This window comes from Delphinapterus leucas, chromosome 5, assembly GCF_059928025.1.
Source record: "Delphinapterus leucas isolate spDelLeu-1000000601 "Yukka" chromosome 5, BTC_Dleu_Yukka2, whole genome shotgun sequence".
In the NCBI taxonomy this organism is placed as follows: Eukaryota; Metazoa; Chordata; class Mammalia; order Artiodactyla; family Monodontidae; genus Delphinapterus; species Delphinapterus leucas.
This window is the reverse complement of record NC_143133.1, coordinates 42,907,779-42,928,060: the sequence shown is the minus strand read 5'-3', so window position 1 is coordinate 42,928,060 and position 20,282 is coordinate 42,907,779. Positions and strand designations below refer to the sequence as shown.

Genomic DNA, 20,282 nt, shown 5'->3' with positions numbered 1-20,282 from the left:
TGAATTTGTATTCAAGTATTTTGTACATTTTTAAATTGATTTGTAGTTTTTAAAAAATATATTCTAGTTACTATTCCTTTGTCTATTACATATGTTGTAAATGTCCTCTCCTGATTGTGGCTTGTCTTTTCCTTTGTGCTGTTTTTTGCTAACTCAAGTTCTCAGTTTTAATATGGTCAAATTTATTCTTTCTCGTTATAGTTACAGTAAGTCCCCTACATACGAACGAGTTCCATTCCGAGAGCGAGTTCATAAGTCCGATTTCTTCGTAAGTCCGACAAAGTTAGCCTAGGGACCCAAACACAATTGGCTGTATAGTACTGTACTGTAATAAGTTTATAATACTTTTCACACATAATACTTAAAAAAAAACAAACACAAAAAGTAAAGAAAACATTTTAAATCTTACAGTAAAGTACTTTGAAAAGTACAGTAGTGCAGTCCAACAGCTGGCATACAGGGGCTGGCACCAAGTGAACAGGCAAGAAGAGTTACTGACTGGAGGAGGGAGAGGAGGTGGGAGATGGTAGAGCTGAAGGATTGTCAGCAATAGGAGATGGAGGGCAAGCTGCAATTTCACTCACGCCTGATGCTGATGACACAGGTTCTGGTTCCTTGCTGGAACCAGATGCACGTTCACACCTTTGAAAGTTTGCAACTTGAAGATTCGTATGTAGTGGACTTACTGTAGTGCTTTTTTCTGGCTTGTTTAAGGAACTTCCTACCTCAGGTCATAAAGATAAAAATGCCTCTCATATTTAAGTCCTCAATCTATTTGTTGAATGGTGTGCAGCAGGAATCTATTTTTTTTTCCATGTGTAAAATCAGTGATCCCAATACAATTTATGTAATAGTCAATTTTTACTAATTTCCAATGCCAGCTTTGTCATATATCAAGTTTGAGTGGGTTAGTATTAGAGTAGACCTATTCTGGATTTTTAAATTCTCTTCCATTTTTCTCTTTATTATTTGTGTTCAATACCATTTTACCTTAATTACTACAGTCTCATAAGTATCTGGTTATGACGTGGCAGATCTTCCCACTGAGTTCTTCTTTCTCTTCAGGATTGTCTTTGTTATTTTTTTGCCCTTTGCACTGCTGCATAAATATTAGAATCAGCTTGCCAAGCATGTAGATCTGTTTAACTTAAACCTACCGGGCTTTCAGCTAAAATCCTGCTGCATGTAGGCCATCCCCGTAAAGCACATCCATACCAGGCCATTAAATACTCATGCATCATTGTCTGCCTGCAAAGCACCATACCCGTCGCAATCTCACACGAACAGAACTGTATGCTGAATGGGCTATTCTTAAGTGGACACAGTAACCCTAACTGTCTTTGGCGTGTGGATAGTATAGAGAGTAATTGCTGCTAATAAGTCATTAATTTAGTAATTTAGGAACAGGGTAATGATATGCTTATTTGCAGGTATAGATATATATAAGAAAACCAAATAAACCTACATGCTTGGTAGGTAAACTAGGAAATACTTTTTAAGCATATCACTTTTTAAGCATATCACTCATCTAAAAAAAACAAAAAAATAATTTTTGCTTAATTTGAATTTAATGATGCTTACAGCATTAAATATAATATTGAGTAGTTATCTTGGTATAATAGAATGTGCACGAGTTCTAAGTCAGAGGCCTAGGTTCAAATTCTAGCAGAGTTATAGAGAATACGTAATGAAAACATGTTTTGGTTTTTTTTTTTTTTTTTTTGCGGTACGCGGGCCTCTCACTCTCGTGGCCTCTCCCGTTGTGGAGCGCAGGCTCTGGCCATGGCTCACGGGCCCAGCCGCTCTGCGGCACATGGGATCTTCCCAGACTGGGGCACGAACCCGTGTCCCCTGCATTGGCAGGCGGACTCTCAACCACTGCGCCACCAGGGAAGCCCTGAAAACATGTTTGTATAAGACGTGAAAGTGTAGAGCGTCTTCCAAATTTTAGTTTTCCAGCACCCAATGTAATGTCAGGGACACAGTAAGCACTCAATAATTAATTGTTCCCTGAAAGAATGGACTAAGGATTATTATCCTCACTGGTACCTTCAGACTTTTCTAAAGAAAGTAAGCCTCATGGTACTAAAGGAGTTTTAATCATTACTTTAATCATTAATGATCTTGATCTAGTTACTATCCTAGGTACTATGAAATGTGTTAATTAAGAGGGCAATATACCGAAACTTTAAAACCTTTTTAGCGTCAACACCGATTGGCTGTGAAATACTTACTGCTGTTGCCTGGGGATTGTTGGGGTGAGTGTTAAGGAGCTCCTGAGGAGGATTTAAAGGCTTGAGATAACGAGTAATGAAGACGGTTTTCCCACTAATGTCAACCACTCTTGTAAGGCACTGACGATTTGGAAACTTCAAGGCACATTCAGCTTGAAACTTCTCAGTCGCTTGAAGCAATTTCTCATCTTCCTGAGAATCAAACTTCAAAAATAAAGACTCCATGGAGTTTGTATATCATTACAGGAGATACAGTAGAACCTATTCAGATACCACAGTCAACATGAACTCAATGTGTGCTTCAGGAAGTATGATTTAGTGACCCCCCCTACAAAATTGTCAGGCCCCAGTGTTCCTGAAGCTTTACTTAATTATATTTATAATTTAAAAATTAGATGGATTCATTAAACACTTAAAATATATTCACCCGGGCTTCCTGGTGGCACAGTGGTTGAGAGTCCGCCTGCCGACGCAGGGGACACAGGTTTGTGCCCCGGTCTGGGAAGATCCCACATGCCGTGGAGCGGCTGGGCCCATGAGCCACGGCCGCTGAGCCTGCGCGTCCGGAGCCTGTGCTCCGCAACAGGAGAGGCCGCAACAGTGAGAGGCCCACGTACCGCAAAAAAAAAAAAAAAAAAAAAAAAAAAAAAATATATATATATATATATTCACCAGCATTGAAAGGAAGTAGTCAACAGGCAAGCAGCCATATGGAAATTATTGGATTAATAAAGCAACATATAAAAATTAAACTATGATGTACTACTTCTGATTGATGAGACCAAGCAATTGTTTTATGCGTATTTTGATGTTGGTTTTAGAGGGGAGAGGGCTCAGAAATCAAACATTTCAAATGCAAAGGTAAAGCAACTCATGTTAAAAGGACCACAAATTTACAAGTATATATGGATGTATTAAAAAGTTTTAAATCCATAACCAACATACTAAATAATAGTAATGGGTCTCAAGGTAAAAGGAAGCAGAACTCGAAACAGCAAATGTATAGTAGTTTTTTTAAGTGGTTCTCTGATCCAAGATGAGCCAATTCCCAGACTTTTTTTGTTTTGTTTTGAACATCTTTTTTTTTTTTTTTTTCTTCTGTACGTGGGCCTCTACCTGGGCAGGAACCCGTGTCCCCTGCATCGGCAGGCGGACTCTCAACCACTGTGCCACCAGGGAAGCCCCTGTTTTTAACATCTTTATTGGAGTATAATTGCTTAACAATGGTATGTTAGTTTCTGCTTTATAACAAAGTGAATCAGCTATACATATACATATGTTCCCATATCTTCTCCCTCTTTCGTCTCCCTCCCTCCCACCGTCCCTATCCCACTCCTCTAGGTGGTCACAAACCACCGAGCTGATCTCCCTGTGCTATGTGGCTGCTTCCCACTAGCTATCTATTTTACGTTTTGTAGTGTATATATGTCCAACTCAAAGCAGCTGAAACAAAACAGATTTCAGTTGTCTCTGGACATAGGGTGTCATTTTTCCTTCAAGCCATTGTTGAAACGTAGCATGGAAAAAAGCAAATATTTAAATGTTTTTACAAGATTTTTGTTGTTTAGTATAAAAATGTATGTATGGTTGCTTACATTTCAAAGGATTTTAAAACAAACTCAAAATTTTATTAGAAAATCAATTTTTAGGTAAGATTTACATTCTAGGTAGTGCTTGAAAGTTTTGTTTGTTTTCGAGAAAGGAAATACATCTAAATATCCCCTTCATACTCTGCTTTACTTATTTTAGCATTTAAAACTGCTGATATATTTGTTTACTCTGTCTCCCTCATAGAGCAAGATTCTTGAAGTCAGGGATTTTGTTTTGATCTAGTTTTTTACCTTCAGTGTCGAGGATACTACACACATAGTACATAGTACATAGTAGGCACATGGTAAGTGTTTAACGAATGTTGTTGAATGAATGAATGAGAGCACAGAGAACATCCCATTACTTTTTTATGACTTTTAATAGGATCTAGTATACTGAATTGGTCTTGGCTTCTCTTATATTGGAGCTGGACTGTGGCTCCTGTTTCTAATTTGATTGCTGTATCCTAAGAAATTGAGGTAGTGGTTGTGGCGGATAGATAGGATGGAGGCATTTCCAAAAGCCTCCTGTATATTCTTCATGGGATGTGCCCTGACATCTGAATCCTAACATTATCATCATCGTTGTCGTTATAACCACCTACTCAGCACAGTGCCAAGACACGGTAGCTACCGAATAGGTGTTATGATGAAGACATACATAAATGAAAAAGGTGAGCTTACAAGACTTTGGTATGGATGTATACAGACTCTAGGGTATAAATAATTGTAACTTTAGAAAGACTGAGAATTATGAAACAAGGGTGGTGTGAAGAAAAGCACTCTTTTGAATTCATCCCTGTTTCCTTTAAACTCATTAATTTACACATGCATCCAATTATTTGAAAAACGTTTGCTGAAAGTCTAAAGGGTTCTAGGCAGTCTGGATAAATGTATATGAAACAGACCCCTCAAGAAACTTCTAGTCTGGAGGAGAACATTAATAAGCAATCAGGTGCTTGAAACACTTGACCAGAGATCCTATAGGGATAGACACCATATGCTATGGAAGCATTAAAGAGAGGCAGCTATAGGCAGTGTCCAGAAAGAACAGTAAAAATCTTCAATCAGTACTGACTGCTTCCAAATTGAAAAAAGTATGTATAAAACTTTTTCTGCCACTTGGACCTGGATGTTCTGCTGTGCATTTTGACTCTGTAGTTAGTGCTTCTTGGGAGCAGGGCCCATGTTTCAATCATTTTGTGTCCTTCTCTGCGCTGAGCATGCATAATGTAAGCATTTAATAGGTATCTATTAATGGTCATTAATACTTGTTTAGACCACAAGGATGCCATTTAATGGATTGAAACAGTAATTTAAGGGTAGTATGCCATGTTGGTATTCTAAGAAGTGCCAAGCAAAAGTTAAATACTAAAAGGATTTGGGTCGTTTAATTATGAAACAAATAAAGATGGAACTGACAAATTCACAATTTGATTCAACATGAAATTTGGAAGATTCTTAACTGGCTCAATTCTTTAACTTCTAGGTTAATGTAAATATTTACAGAAAACTGAATGGGTTTATTTTCCCTTTGAATACCTACACTGTGGCAGCTCCACTGACCAGAAATAATTGTCCCAGCCACACTGTTTCTGTAAGAAGCAGCTCATGGATTTTACGGACGTGGAAACAGTGGAGGTAGCTCCCAGTATGCAGGTGACATTCAGACATGTGACTTCCTGATTCAGAGCTAAATAAGAAACTTTCTGACAAAATGAAATGGGCCAAAATACAAAGGTAGTTATTCTTCATGAACTGCAGACATCTGTAGTTCATTGCCAAGGGATCACACATACGTTAGGACCCAGCAGCTTCCATAAGGTGGCAGAGGACAGAAGCAGGTAATTAAAGCCTAATAACTATTGGCTGATGAATAGTAAAACAAAATGCTTGGTACCTTTTTAAGCATGTCACTCATCTATCAGAAGCAAGAAAGAAAAAAGAGAAGGAATAAGAGGAAGACTTCATTAACAGACATAATCTATTTTTAAAAACTTTTGTTTTTATCGAGACAGAGTAAAGTAGGGGATGTTGAGAGTTTCAGGAGTTGCTACTGAATTTGTAGATAGTTCCATGAGTAAATATCTTTAAAAAATCGTATGGAATGGTTCAGCATGGGATGATGGTGGAGGGAAGACTCTAATGGGCTAACCCTGGCAGTTGCTGTTGAGTGGAAAAACAATTCCAGGTTGTGGTCCCTACTATTTAGGGCAAGAGCTTCTCTCTCTTCTTTCTGCCACTTTGTGTTTAGGACGCCAGGATCCTGTCAGTGCACAAGTCTTCCTTATCAAGGAGCAGCAGAGTCTGCCTTCCACAGGGGTTTTTCTTACGCCCTCATTTTGGAGGTCTGAGAGAAATGCCACATACAGCCACAGCGGGGCAGTGAAAAGCCACCAAAGGCAGGAGCTGACAGCCTTGATATCTCATTTTAAGGAAGGAAGGCCACAGGACCCTTAAAACTTCTGCAGGAGGAGGTCAGTGCCTGGGAAGAAGGCCAAGTACAAAGGCACCTCTGGTTTTCAGCTTTTCAGCTTTTCAGCCCCAGTCACAGACTGCTCTCTCGTGGTTTGGAAGCTCACCTCCAGGTGGAGGACTAACTGACCGCTTTTGCTTCTGTTAAGAATACATAGAACTAGCAAAATCATCTTTTCTCTGGGAGGATTTTTCTGTGTAAACCTGCTTTTTGACTTTCTCTTGAATTTGTACATGAAGAAAAGCATTCCGAACATGTTTCCCTTCCTAGAAATATTTTGAAATGTATATATTCTAACATGATTATTGGAGAACATATTTGTCACAGCTTTAGTGACAAAGGCTAGCATATAAGGTTAATTTGAATTTCATAGATTTGTTTTTCCAACAATCCTTCATGTTTTCCTGTAAATGCCTTGCAAATAGGAAATAGTGATAGTATTTTTCTCTGTGACCCAAACTGTAATAGTGAAAAAGAAACAGAGGAATGTGCTCATTTTTTTTCAGCTCTGTCTGAGTCTTAATTACAGTGGATAAAGAGTCAGCATAATAATTTGGGCAGTGTAGCTTAGTAGTTAACAATTTGGAATTTTTATTTGCTTTTATAGGCAGCTATATTCCCAGTGCCTAAAAAATGCCTGTCACACAGAAGATGCTCAGTAAATATTTGTTGAATATATATGACTTAGACAGATGTTTAATTGTTAGCGCTGCCATTTACTTCCTGGGGGTGAACTTGGACAGTTCAGCCCCATTTTCCTCATCTCCTAGTTGAAGACCCACCATACAAGACAACTGTGAGTATTCGGAGAGAGGACACATGTCAATGTCTGACAGAGTGCTCTGGACAGAGTGACAACTCAGCACATGTTGGTGGTGGTGGTGGTTGTCATTACTGTATTAGTTTATAATAATAAGAGGTCATGATCAATCTTTCTCCCAAGTCTGATAAGGGCAGTATGCATCAATGCTGCACAAGTATGTTACATTAAGAAAGTATCTCCCAATTCTGAAGGCTGGGAAACAGTTGCTAACAAGTAGAAGTTCTAGAAATTCTTTTTCTCTAGAGCTGCGCAAAATTAGAGTACTTGTGCATATACTTACTTGTTTCTGTCCGAAGGCACTGAAATAAACTGTGGTGACCCCTGAAGGTCACCTGGTTTTATGATCCTATGAATTGATTCAATATACAACATGACCAGGGACTTGAGGTTAGATTTAGAAATTCATTTCAGCATGCTTGCCAGTAAGTGTCAAGATAATAAAGCAATCTGCTTTTCTACTTTCATATTTCATTTTCTACCCAATGAGAAAATTCTTCTAAAAGTAGAGCCTGTTTATATTTGTTTTGCTTTGCTAAAAGTTTAAATTGCTGATAGACCTAATTATTGACTCAATGAAGTACAGACCCACACAGCTGTTCTCTAACCTTCATTCTGTCCAAACCGAAAAAGTAATAAATGGATACTGAAGTAAGGAAACCTCTGCTTGTGCCATTCAGTACAATTTTATAAAAGCATGGCCTAGCAAGCATTCCTCAGGTTTCGTCCGCGTCAGACATGCAATTCCAGAGAGTACGCAGTTACCTTTTCTCGAACCGACTCCCCAGGAACCAGCTGAGGCTCCAAGGTAATGAACAGGGTGATGTAGGAGCCTTCACTCAGGCTTCGGACAGCGTCAAAACCCCGCTCAATAATCACACTTCGTTCCTTACTGTAGCCCAGAAGAACTGGGGGAATATTGATTTTAAATGTCCCATCAATCTGTGAAGAAAATACAATTCTGTAAACATCCTGGTGATTTTCCAACAGAAGTTCAAAGGTAAGTGTCAACTCCTCATCATCTGATGAATTCAGTAAAAACTGCTCAGACTGTATTCAGGGCCCACCCCGTCTCTCCAGGCTTGTCTCCTTAAGCTGTCACAGCAAGGGCTCTCTCTTTCCCTGCCTTCTTTGCTTGGTTCAGTGGAACATGTGCGAGTTATGCAAGTTGATTCCAACACTAGGTTGCCTGTGTTCAAATCCTGAATTAAACTCAAAGTGACAGCTTGTGCATTTGTAAAAAGGAGATAATAATAGTATCTACTTTGTAGGGTAATTATGTATGCTGAATGGATTAATAGATGTAAAACACTAAGAAAAATGCCTGTCCTGTGCTAAGTGCTCAGTAAGTGTTAGCTGGCAACCAGTCCCCTTTTCTGGGATGCCTCAGCTTCCCATCTCCACCTTTTAGAATTTTAATCATTTTTCAAGGCTCAGGTCAGATGTTATCTCCTTCGTGATTTGTTTTATCTCCACCAGCCTTACATACAACTTGCTTCTTTCATTTATTGCATTGACACCTTCTGCCAGACTTTACTGTTGTGTGCATATTTATCATGTTCTTTTAGATAATTGTTCTTTGCAAATAGAATCTATATTGTGCTCTTTTTTGTATCATCCATCTCCAATATATCACAGTGTTTTGTATACACAGGAGGTGCTCAGTAAATGTAGGCTGAACGAATTACAAGCCTCTTACATAAAATGACCTAAATTATGTAGAGGTTCAAAAAGGCAGAAGTTCTTACTCCTTTGTAGTCAAAGCAACAGTAAGTTTATGGAAGACTGTCTAGTACTACAAAACTACTCAGGGCTAGACTTTGAAATTCACAGATTTTCAGAGAATCCAATTTTTATTTCAGTGAATATGTCCTCTAGAGAGGAATGAAGGAAGCTCTTATTTATTTTCCTCTTTACATTGGTGGAGTTCCCCCAAAGCCTGTATGTACCCAGGCAGATGAGAGGGTACAAGGAGAAGAAGAATATAAATACAGTGCCGTATAAAGTACAGCTGAAATAACTGGGCACATCTGGTCTGTAGAACAGATAGATGAGCCAGGAGGGAATGGACACTGTCTCCAAATAGTTGAAGTGTATGAATTTAAGACAGAGTCTCTCACCCTGGGCACTGTTGATGTTTGGGGCCGGAGAACTCTTTGTTATGGAGAGCTGTCCTGTGCATTGTAGGGTGTTTGCAGCATTCCTGCCTCAATACACTGGATACCAGTTGCACCCCTACTAGTTGCAACAACCAAAAAATGTCTCCAGATATTGTCAGATGTGCCCTGTCGGTTCATTTAAGAGCATGAGCTTTGGAATCAGGCAAAACATTTAAAATGACAAATGTGATAAAGTCATTCTCAAAAGCAATATTGAGATGTATAAACTCAGAAGTTGAATAGGTCTCTCTAATTTTACCAATCTCCTTCTTCAAGGATAAGCCAATGTAAAATGTTGGAAGTTGGTAAAAATTGAATCCCAGATCTGCTGTAAACTTTGGGATTTGAGTAGTTACTTACCTTTCTAGGCTTCTGTTTTTTTCATCTATAAAATGGGGATAATAATGTCTATTGAGCTGTTGTGAGGTTTAATTAAGGTGACATATAAACTAGCTAGAAATGGTATATATCAATAATATGCACCTGATAAATATAGTTATTCCTACTATTATTACCAAATTAGGAGTCTCCTTGTTTTGTGTAGCTCCAAACCAGGACCTATGAATGGGGGTCCCAGGGAGGAATTTAGCTTATGGCACAGTTTAAAGAAGAAATTTATGACAGAGATATTGGAAAGAGAGCAAGTTCCCTTATGAGGCAGTAAGGTCGCTACTTCTAGAGAGTATGGGTATTACTAGGATATAGTAAAGGAGATTCATTTATCAAGAAGGAGTTTGGAGTAATTACTTCTGAGTACCCTTCCAAATGTGATGTCAAATAACATGGGCAGTTTGATTTGCAAAATGATGTGCTCTTTAAAATTTTTTTCATTTCAAATCTATTCGAAGAGGGAAATGTAAAATTTTTGGCACGCATATAGCTGCAGCATCACCTGTAGACAGTCCCTTTGGTCTAGGGAGGATTGCAATTCCAAATGATTCTTGAAATTCCAACCAATCCAAGCCTCTCACACTTGAGTTTTGTTCTTGGCCTTGCTTGAGACCATGACCCAGGCAGCATTTGCTCTAATGTGGTCATCACATGTGGATTTAAACTGTTTCCTCTTGTAGCTGTGTGAGATTAACACAGTCTTTGGCTCAAAGCCTCCTGTTGCTATGGATTTAATACTGGGATATTAAAGCCATTTCAGAATCTTTAACTGTCTCAGATTAGAGCTACTATACCATTCAAGAATTGTTAACCTAATGGATCCCCTTAAGCAAAATTGTTAACCTCTGAAGAATGGTATTTTAGTTGAGCAAGCCGCTACCAACCATTTTTCATTTTTGAAATGGTGAGGACTCTGGAAACATTAAAGCACTTGATTAAAATGGGCCATCAACTGGCCTGGTTGTTTTCTTCAAGTTATTTTCAGGCTTCTATCCACTCCACTTTTGTCATTTTTGACAAGTTTCTACTTTGTCCTACCTTCTTCACTTTCATTTAAAAGTTAAAAAATTCTCAGATTGGCAAAGTTGTACATTAACTACCAACTGTAAGAAAGATGTTTTAATAAGTCATGCAAATATGACAGAAGATCAATGGCTTTATATAGGGATTTTTATCTTTCCAATAGTGGCCTTGCACATAGGTTCTCTCAGTGTTAAGGGTCTACTTCCACAAAAAAACCTTTAACAGGAAAAATGGATAGAGCAGTTCCCTATTCCTGTGAAATTCTTACTTTTGATGCTTACCCTTGCCTGGAAATATATCGTGCTAAATGGAATTTTCACACATCCCAACCAGTGTCTCTCAATACGGGTGTGGATTCCACTTCCTCTTTCACGGTCATCCTAAAGGAGGGGTGGGAAGTGATAATTGTTTAACAACTCCGGATAGGAAGTAGGAAAGCAGCAGGATTTTAGCTGAAAGCCTGGTAGGTTTAAGTTAAACAGATCTAAGTCACATTCTGGTTAAGACACTTAATAGTTCTGTGACCCTAGGAAAGCCATTTAACTTCTCTGAACCTCAGTCTCCTCATTAATAAATTGGGAATTTAACAATCTACTTTGTAGGGGTATTTTAAAATTAAGACAATGTATAAAAAGCCCCTAGTACAATTCCTGGATCATAGCAGACAGTCAAGTTGAAAATAAAAAAACTGGTTCTCTTCCTCCCTTCTTTCTTTCCCCGTTTATACATGTCAGGTTTCAAACATTCCAAATTTTGGGATTGATGGGGCTCAGGGCAGGCTGCCCCCAAATGTGCCAAAGTGGCATATGGATTACTTTGAATTCAAGTTACTTGAAAAGCAGCTGGTGGAAAAACACTCTGACCCTCCTTTGTCTGCAGAAAGCAGGAAATAAATCTCCTGTGTGAAAGGTGCCCTCCCTGCACCTGGGGGTAGAGAGACATCCTTATCACCAGAGACAGGGAATCCAGGGCTGAGGAGGCTGTACAAACAAACCTTGTTATTTCTTTACTAATTTACCCCAAACCAAACATCTATGTCTTGTCAATTCTTCACACATTTATTGTTTCTTTGTCTAAAAGGTATAAAAGCTGTCTGTTTTGGTCACTTCCTAGATCATATATCTATGAGACCTTTGTACATATAAAATTAAAAGTTGTTTATTTTTCCCCTGTTAATCTGTCTTGTGTCAATTTAATTATTAGACCAGCCAAAAGAACACACAAGCGTAAGGGGAAATTTTCTCCTCCCTGACAGGACTTAACACAATGGGTAGAGGATAGGAAAATGAATACAGACATCTTTCTCAAAAACGTGAACTTACCTCTAAGACATCATATAGAACTTCATCAAAAATGTTGATGAACACGTCATCTTTCACTGACTGCAAACTGGTGGTGCTGTAATCCCCATTGGGGGCCCTGCAAATGGGCACCCATGATCAGGGAGCATGAAAAGAGCAAAAGAGAAATAATGGGTACTCAAATGTCCAAACTGGAAAGATACCTGAATATGAGCATAGATAGGAGGACTAATGGCAGTTGTCTCATTTAAAGGATTTCTCTAGCACGGAGACCCTCTAAGGTAGTACCTATACTCAAATGGCAAGGCAGTAGACTGCAGGCTCCGTGCAGAGAGACAAACCCTTTTGCTGGCTTGTCCTGGTGAGTCTCACATCATCTCCCAACCATGGTGAGCTGTGCAAGGAGCCAGCTGGCTACATACAAGGTCTCCAGCTGATACTGGTGCTGGTATGTGGACTTCCTAAGCAACTGGGCTCTGGAAGGTGCTTCTCTGTCAGACCATTCCCTGATCATAAACCTGTTGTTATGTGGCTGGTTGGATGGTCCCTGCTTCCCACTCACTTTCCCCACAGATAAGTAAAGCAAGGTAGGGATGAGGTTCATCTCCTATAACATCACCTGCTCTGAGACCAGCCAAGCCTGGCCCAAGCAGGCCTCTCCATGGCATGGCTCAAGACCAGGCTACTGCATCTATTGTGCTGAGCATTTGCCTTTAACTTTTCTCATTCTTTTTGCTTGTACTATTTATAAGAGTGGTATCTGTTTCTCCCTTCTGACTTAACTAGTTCTAACCCTTGCTCAGTCTCTAATTTACTATTTGGCATTAAGCAAGTTACCTTTCGTCTTTAGGTTTTAGTTTATTTTCTATAAAAGTAGAGCACTAGACTAGATAATTTCTGGGTTGCTTCAAGATCTGAAATAGAGAGTCTTTTAAATATGTAAAATCATTTAATCAAAAATTTTAAATGCCTATGTATTTCTGATGAGGGAGAAAGCTTAATTTATGGGAACTAGGGAGCTTCAAAATTACTTACAGCTTCCAGAGTTGGGGAGATGGGGAAGAAAAGAAAAACAGTGTAGAGGCTGTGGGATTGAGGGACTGGGAAGCTTGGGCTGTAAGAAGCCAGAGCCTGGAGAGGAGTGGGGTGTCCCAACAATGAACCCAAGTTTCGGAAGTTGGACATTTTCCCATTTTATTCTTGATTGGAGTCACTTGTAGAATGAGGAAAATATGCCTACCTAAATGGAAGTTCGAGTTCTTCATTCCAGCTGGGGTTTGGACCTTCAGCTGTAGTTGTATGGCAAATTGTTCGCTGAAATGAAACTTCTACAAAAGGACGTACTAAAACCTTAAAATCAAGAGCAAAGAATCTGTAACAGTAGAATTATTTTGATCCTAACAGAGGTAAAATATATTTCTAAATGGTGTGTTTCCAAAGAAAACAAGGCAGAAAACAGACTATGAACTTTCTAGGCAATTCTTAAAAATAGAAGGGGTAAGATTCTAAGTGGAGATCCAGCACTGGGCTATTTCACCTGGCTGAGGGGGTAGTCAGCACTGTGGGTTGCGCTTTGTGTGGTTGGGGAAGCAGCATGCTTTTCGCTGAAAGTCCTTGAAGATCTCGATGGCTGCTGGAATTTGCTAGGAGAGAAAATGTATGAAAGAAATAAATGGCATGGAAAGTCTAATTATATACTTTGCAGACGGTTTCTCCAAAGATGTATGGTGTTGGTGGCTATGGTGACAGACATACTCTCTAAACTTGTTGATGCTTCAGAAGTCTTTTTGCACGCTCTGGTCCTCCTCAGTCACCTAGTGATTACGAGAGCCTTCCCAACTTTCATCCATAGGCCTGCATGTCTGGCTGGAATACAGGAAAGGGACCTCTTCTCTCTGCTCTCTCATGGGTGCCTTTTCCCCCATAATTGAGAACCTCAATCCCTCTCAGGTAGCAGAATCCTGAGCTTCCTAACCAGCCTGCCCTGCCTCCATCCAATTCTGGTCCTTTCCCACTGTATTTTCTTTGAACGTGCACTCTCCAGTAAACACGAGCTATATATCCCAGGTAAGACATCTCTCTTTGGGCCTGCCAAGCATCAATGGGAAAGGCGGTCAGGGATTCCTAGCTTGAGTTAGGATCTATGAGTCTTGCCCTCTTTCCCTTTTGAGCTGCCATTCTTAAAGGGAGAAATGAAGGTCATGTCCAGAGATCCTCTCCCAGATACCTTCCCCCTCATCCCAACAACCCACTTGCATATTTGTTTTTCGGTTTTTTAAAATAAATTTATTTATTTATTTTTGGCTGCATTGGGTATTTGTTGCTGAGTGTGGGCTTTCTCTAGTTGCAGGGCGCGGGGGCTACTCTGTTGCGGTGCACGGGCTTCTCATTGCAGAGGCTTCTCTTGTTGCAGAGCACGGGCTTTGGGCGCACGGGCTTCAGTAGTTGTGGCGCACGGGCTTAGTTGCTCTGCGGCATGTGGAATCTTCCGGGACCAGGGCTCGAACCCGTGTCCCCTGCATTGGCAGGCGGATTCTTAACCACTGTGCCACCAGGGAAGCCCCTGCCTATTTGTTTTGAATTTTATGGTTTGCCAAGTATTTCACATTCATTTGCTTAGCAAAGTACAAATTATCTTTTTTCACCAGACTGTTTTACCTTTTCACAGAAAGGGTTTCAGACAAACTATGAGGCAATGAAAGTAGAACATTTAACACAACAGCGGCCAGAGAAAACCTTTTCCTGTTTGGAACACTGTCAATTACATTATTACACAAACACTTGTTAAGTACCTACTATACTTTAGGCCCTGTGTTAGACACTGGGGCTGCAAAGGCAAATAAGATAAACTTCGGCTCAAACTAGATAAACAAATAATCACAATATAGTGGGGTATATGTTAGACTAGAGGGGTGGGCATGGGCCATAAGAGTGCAGAGAAGGAGTTGAACAATCCTGTTTAGTTTAGTTGCAAGGGCAGAAGGTTAAGATTTGCGTGGGTTTAGTGCAAGAGTTGATATTTGAACTGACTTGATGAGTTTACACTGAAATGTATAACATATAGGATCAACTATGCTTCCCTGTAATTATTTGAATGAAATGGTTTAACTCTTAAAAAACTTTATGGAAACCAAAAATAAGAGAAACACCTACATATCTTTTTTAAAAAAAACAGCTTTTCACCCCACAGTTAAACTTTAATGCAATCAAGATGAATGTTGGGCTGTGTGGCTTAAGGAAGCAATGCTATGGCACAGATTCAAGAGCTTAAATGGACATTTACATATAACAAAACACTGAGAATAGCTGGTGATGATCAGATGTTCTATAATGGGTGGAAGAGTTAGTCAGCAGAAAAATAAAGTAGGGCAAAATAATAGGGGGTGGATAATTTAAAGGGAAGACCCTAGGGACAAAAGATGCCAGAGGCTTCTGTGATCAGAGAGCTGGATGACCTTGGGCAAGCCACTTACACTCCCTTCATTTCCATTTTCCCTTTTGTAAAATGGAGACAGGAATAGTAGTGAGAAGTAAGTGAAATAATATAAATGAAAGTGCCTAGTATAGTGCCTAGAACACGGTGAATGTACACTAAATTATAGTTTCCCTCATGACATTGACAAGGGCACCAGCAAAGAGAAGTAATTCTTGGACCTTCCATCTCTGTTCTCTAAGGGGATAAGAAACTTTGGCTCACCTTACCTATGGTGAGGGGCTCCCCATTGCCCCAATGTAATGAAATACAGTAGACATAATTCACTTCTCTGAGCAGATAAAAGAGAAGTCATAGTTTTGTGCTCAAACACATGTTTCAGAATCTAGAATATATACCTTTCGGGTATCTGCCCAGCTCTCACCCACTTCTCAGAACTGTCCTCCGTCTTCAGGACAGGTGCTTGTGACCTGCCTCTCTGACTGTAGGTGACTAGACATGGATCAACACCTGACCCAAGTTAGGACCTTCAGATTCACTCCTGGGAAGCTGACACCTGGTGGGTGGTACCCTGACAGGATGGACCACTTCCATCACATGGAGAAGAATAAAGCAAACCCACAGAGGGAAGCAAGCAAGAGAAACAATGGGGCCTCTGAAGAGGCCCATTTTAATCTTTACTTCTACCATGTAGTTTGGCTGTACCTCTTGTTCTTGAGTTCTATGAGATATTCCCAATAAATCCCCTCTTTATCCTAAACTGACTGATTTGGTTCTGTTACTTGCAACCAATAGGGCCCTGACTTCATCAAGAACCCTCTTCCTCCCCGCCATCCCTGCCCTCGGCCCCCACAGAATAACAACTATGTTAAAAACGAGAGTGAACATGCTCTAAAGAGGTTGGATCCTGCACATTCCATCCCAGGGCTGTTCAGAGGGCTCTCACCTTGTCGTTGGCTTCCTCACTGGAATGTCATAAGCCCGGATAATGTTCACCAGCAGCTTTATGTCTCCATCAGACAGGTTTTGGGCTGTCACCTTCTTCCGACCTTTTCTCCTTGGCCTCAGTGGTCGTTTTTGTTCTGCCAGCTTGAAAAGGCTCAGGCCCAAAATGCTAATGATTACAGAACAAGATTAGGATGCCAGGGAAAAGAAAGATCTGGAAAGTCTTGAGACAACTTCCCAAATGCTGCACCAAGGTCCCTCACAAGCCCCTGAAAAACTCCTTGTCTTTTTAAGGAGCGTGGAAATTGTCCAGAAGTCCTCCCAAGATGGGGGAGAGCCCACTCTGTAGATTATTAACATTCATTTTAACTGAGGATGAAATTCATGTTCTGGTCCCTCCCTGCACTTCCTGCTTGCTCTCTGCCTTGCTTATCCACCAGCCCCTCAAACGTGGCCTGTGCTCTCCTACTGTCTGCTTTCACTCATGCCAATCCTGCATGCTGAATGCCTCCTTCCACCTCCCTCCTCATCCACCCACTCGGTTGCAGTTTAACCACTTTGCAGGGCCAGTATTTCCCCTTCCGCAGAGGCCCAGCCGCATTAGCCCGAAGCGAGGCTCCCTCTCCTGGGCCCCTGGAGCCCTCATTAGCCTGCTGCATTCACATGGCAAATGATGTTTACAGCCTTCTCAGGCCCTTCCAGGGATACCTCACTCTCTGGAGTTAGGCAAAACTAGGTGTGAATCCTGCTCACCTTGGGCAAATTATTTCACCTCCTGAAGTCTCTGTTTCATCATCTGTAAAATGGGGTTGTTGAGAGGACTTTGTGAGGAGGTGTATACAGAGCACCCTGGCACTGGTCTAGCATTAGAGGCCCTAACACAGTGACTGTTGGGACGATGACAATGATTATGATGCCAGTGATTATGTTGGAGAAAGGAGGGGGTGGAGACAGGAGGAAGGGAGGGGGAGCAGGGGGATCCTTCTCTCACATCCCTCTTCCTCTCACTGAGATGACCTCCATTAACACTTCCTAGAAGATGAAAGCAACGCAGTGAATCACGGGGGAGAAAGGGCCATGGAGAAAATAACTTAATTCTGCCCCAGAGACTAAACAGAAACACAACTGTGACTGCGTATCAGGAAGCTGACGTTAATGACTATGCCCGAGAGCCACAGAACAAAGCCAGCGGTGCAGAGCTGGCCTCGGGCTGGCAGCGCTCACGCTGCTCTACTTCCGTGTGGGTATCAGAGCTGGCCAGGCGACCTGCTGGACTGGAGCCCTCTTTCCAAGAGACACGTGCCAGCTGGGGAGACGATGGCTCCAAGGGGCTTCCGGGGGCTGTTGTTCCCAGTTGCTTCCCAGGGTCTTCTGTCCCACAGGGCGCAGAGGAGCCACCATTTACCAGCACTTCTCTGGTTCAAGCAGAGTGCTAGGTGCCTTACGTATAATATTTCTAATCCTTACAAGTATATTTATCCCATTTTTCATATGAAGAAACTGGAGGCTCCAAGAGGTGATAGAATTTGCTAAATAGGAGGAGAGGGAGCTGGGGTTCAAAATCAAATCACCCTGACTACACAGCCCAGCTTCTTCTTTTAACATTTACATATATTTATTCATTAACTCATTTAAGACAAGAATAAGCCCATTACATGTTAACATGATATAAAATTATGAAAAATAACCATCCTTTTCAAAACAAAGAGTGCGAGGAGAGTGACACTGTTTTACATTTTTGCAAATCTCTTTTTTTGATTTATTATACGTTTTAATTTATTTTTTATTTTAATTGAGATATAATTGACATATAACACTATACATTTAAAGTGTACAATGTCTTGGTTTGATACATTTATATATGGCAATACGTTACCACTGTAGCATTAACCAACACTTCTATCTATCACTTCACATAATTATTATTTCTTTTTTTGTGGTGAGAATTATTAAGATCTAGTCTCTTAGTAACTCTGAAGTTTATAATCAGTATTGCTGACTATAATCACTATGCTGTGCATTAGATCTCCAGGACTGATTTATCTACTGGTTACAGGTTTGTACCCTTAAACATCTCCCCAGTTTCCCCCACCCCCAACCCCTACTGACTAACATTCTAGTCTCGGTTTTTATTAGTTTGGCTTTTTTAGATTCCACGTATAAGTGAGAATCATATAGTATTTGTCTTTCTCTGTCTGACTCATCTCATTTAACATAATGCCCTCAAGGTCCATCCACGTTGTTACAAATTACAGCCCATCTTCTTAATCCCTCTGCCAGGACAGCTCCCTAACCCAAACTTGGGGACCTCAGAGAGAAACCTTTGCGGGGGGTCATGACATGGCACATCCCTTCTTTTCTCAATACTTTCTCCCTCTCAGAGAGGTGCCTCCTATCATGAGACTTTGCTGCCTCTCTAACAGTCAGCTTGAGAGCATCTTGGTGGCTGGGACCATTATATAAAGAAACATTTTAATTTAAAGCCAAGAACAAACCAGAATTAAAAGAAGGAAGAACATACCCCGAGCCTTCAGAACTTAATGCAGAAAGTAAAGCAGAAAAAAGAAAAGGAAAGAAAAGAAATGGAAAAACAGCATGAAAAATCATCATCTATTCTAAAGTGTAATTTTCATGACTGAAAAACAAACAAACAAACATTCAATGACTGGACTCTGGGCCTGGAATAAAGAGAGAGGGTTTGCATGAATTTATGTGGGCACAGCCTCCCTTCTGTATGAGGATGGAGGCAAAGCCAAAAGAAGGGGCTGCCATGGATTGCACAGTTTTTTGTCTCCTTGCCAACTTGATGGTGGAGAGGAAGTACATGCATAGGAAATGACCTTTTCAGGAGACCAAGAGATTTAATCACAGGGAGGGTCATGAAGTTAATAGACTGTGCAAGCCCACCAGTATAGAAAGTTCTCTTTCATCTTTCATGCATCCACCTCCAGTTGAGACCATCTGAGGATTATTCTAAATGATAGGGAGACAATCAAGCAAATAAACACAGTCAATTCCCAACTTCTATGTAAATATCCATTGTTCCCTGCTGCCCTTGCCTCTCACCAAACACATGGCAGCTCTGTGTCTCCGAGCTGTGGTGCTGGAACAGACCTCTCCATGCCACCCAGAATCTCAGTGGGCAAGTTCTCAGCCACCCCCACTGCCCTGTGATGGGAGAATAAAGGAGACCCCGACATAGGGAGGTGAGGAAAGCAGGATGATGTGCTGGAGGGGATGCTGTCAAAACTTCATGTGACTGGAATAAGAAGATAGCCAAGACTGGTGAAGTTCACTTGGAGGTGCTGGGAGGTGAGACGGGGTCCACTGGATGTGATGGAGAGGATCTCGTGTGACTTGTTCTAACAGAAAAACTCCAACTAGTGTAACATTAGGCATTAATCAGGCTTTACCAGTTTCCAGTATTATTAGGGGCCCAAATGCACACCATACACTGATAAAAATATTATATTTACATGAAATTTTTAATATAATACAATACAAATAATTTTAAAAGAAATAATAAAAAAGGTCTCTTTTTTTTTTTTTACCTGATATTGGGAACTTCTTCTTCTACTACCAAATCCGAAAGAAGAAAATGGTGTTTTGCAATTAGAAAACGATTTATCACTGATTCTCTAACCTGAGGAAAGAAATATGTTTTATTTAAAATGTTTTTGTTCTATGAACGCACACTTCACTGCTCTAATGTCACCTTCGTGCAGGTTTCCAGACCACCTTTACTTTTCTCTGCAGCTCTGACCTCTTCGTATTGTAAATCATCCAGCTTTCCTCACTAGCATAAGCTCCCTAAGGCAGAGGGATTCTATTTTGTTCTCTGCTGTATTCTCAGGACCTGGGAAAATTCCTGGCAGATAAGATCATAAAATTTAGCTGAATGAATGAATGAAC

At 40.6% G+C, this 20,282-nt stretch overlaps 1 protein-coding gene across 3 annotated transcripts in view; it reads right to left on the bottom strand.

Annotated features, from left to right (window-relative positions):
* Window positions 1–20,282, bottom strand: part of CC2D2A (coiled-coil and C2 domain containing 2A) — a 136,154-nt gene that overhangs the window by 14,368 nt on the left and 101,504 nt on the right. For all 3 annotated transcript variants that reach the window (XM_022566980.3, XM_089911692.1, XM_089911693.1), the window contains 8 exons: window positions 19,922–20,013; window positions 16,372–16,539; window positions 13,530–13,635; window positions 13,233–13,342; window positions 12,014–12,110; window positions 10,973–11,071; window positions 7,885–8,061; window positions 2,235–2,438 (listed from right to left, as the gene is read on the bottom strand). In XM_022566980.3, coding sequence (XP_022422688.2) covers window positions 2,235–2,438; window positions 7,885–8,061; window positions 10,973–11,071; window positions 12,014–12,110; window positions 13,233–13,342; window positions 13,530–13,635; window positions 16,372–16,539; window positions 19,922–20,013 — 1,053 coding nt within the window. The remainder of the gene's footprint in view (window positions 1–2,234; window positions 2,439–7,884; window positions 8,062–10,972; window positions 11,072–12,013; window positions 12,111–13,232; window positions 13,343–13,529; window positions 13,636–16,371; window positions 16,540–19,921; window positions 20,014–20,282) is intronic.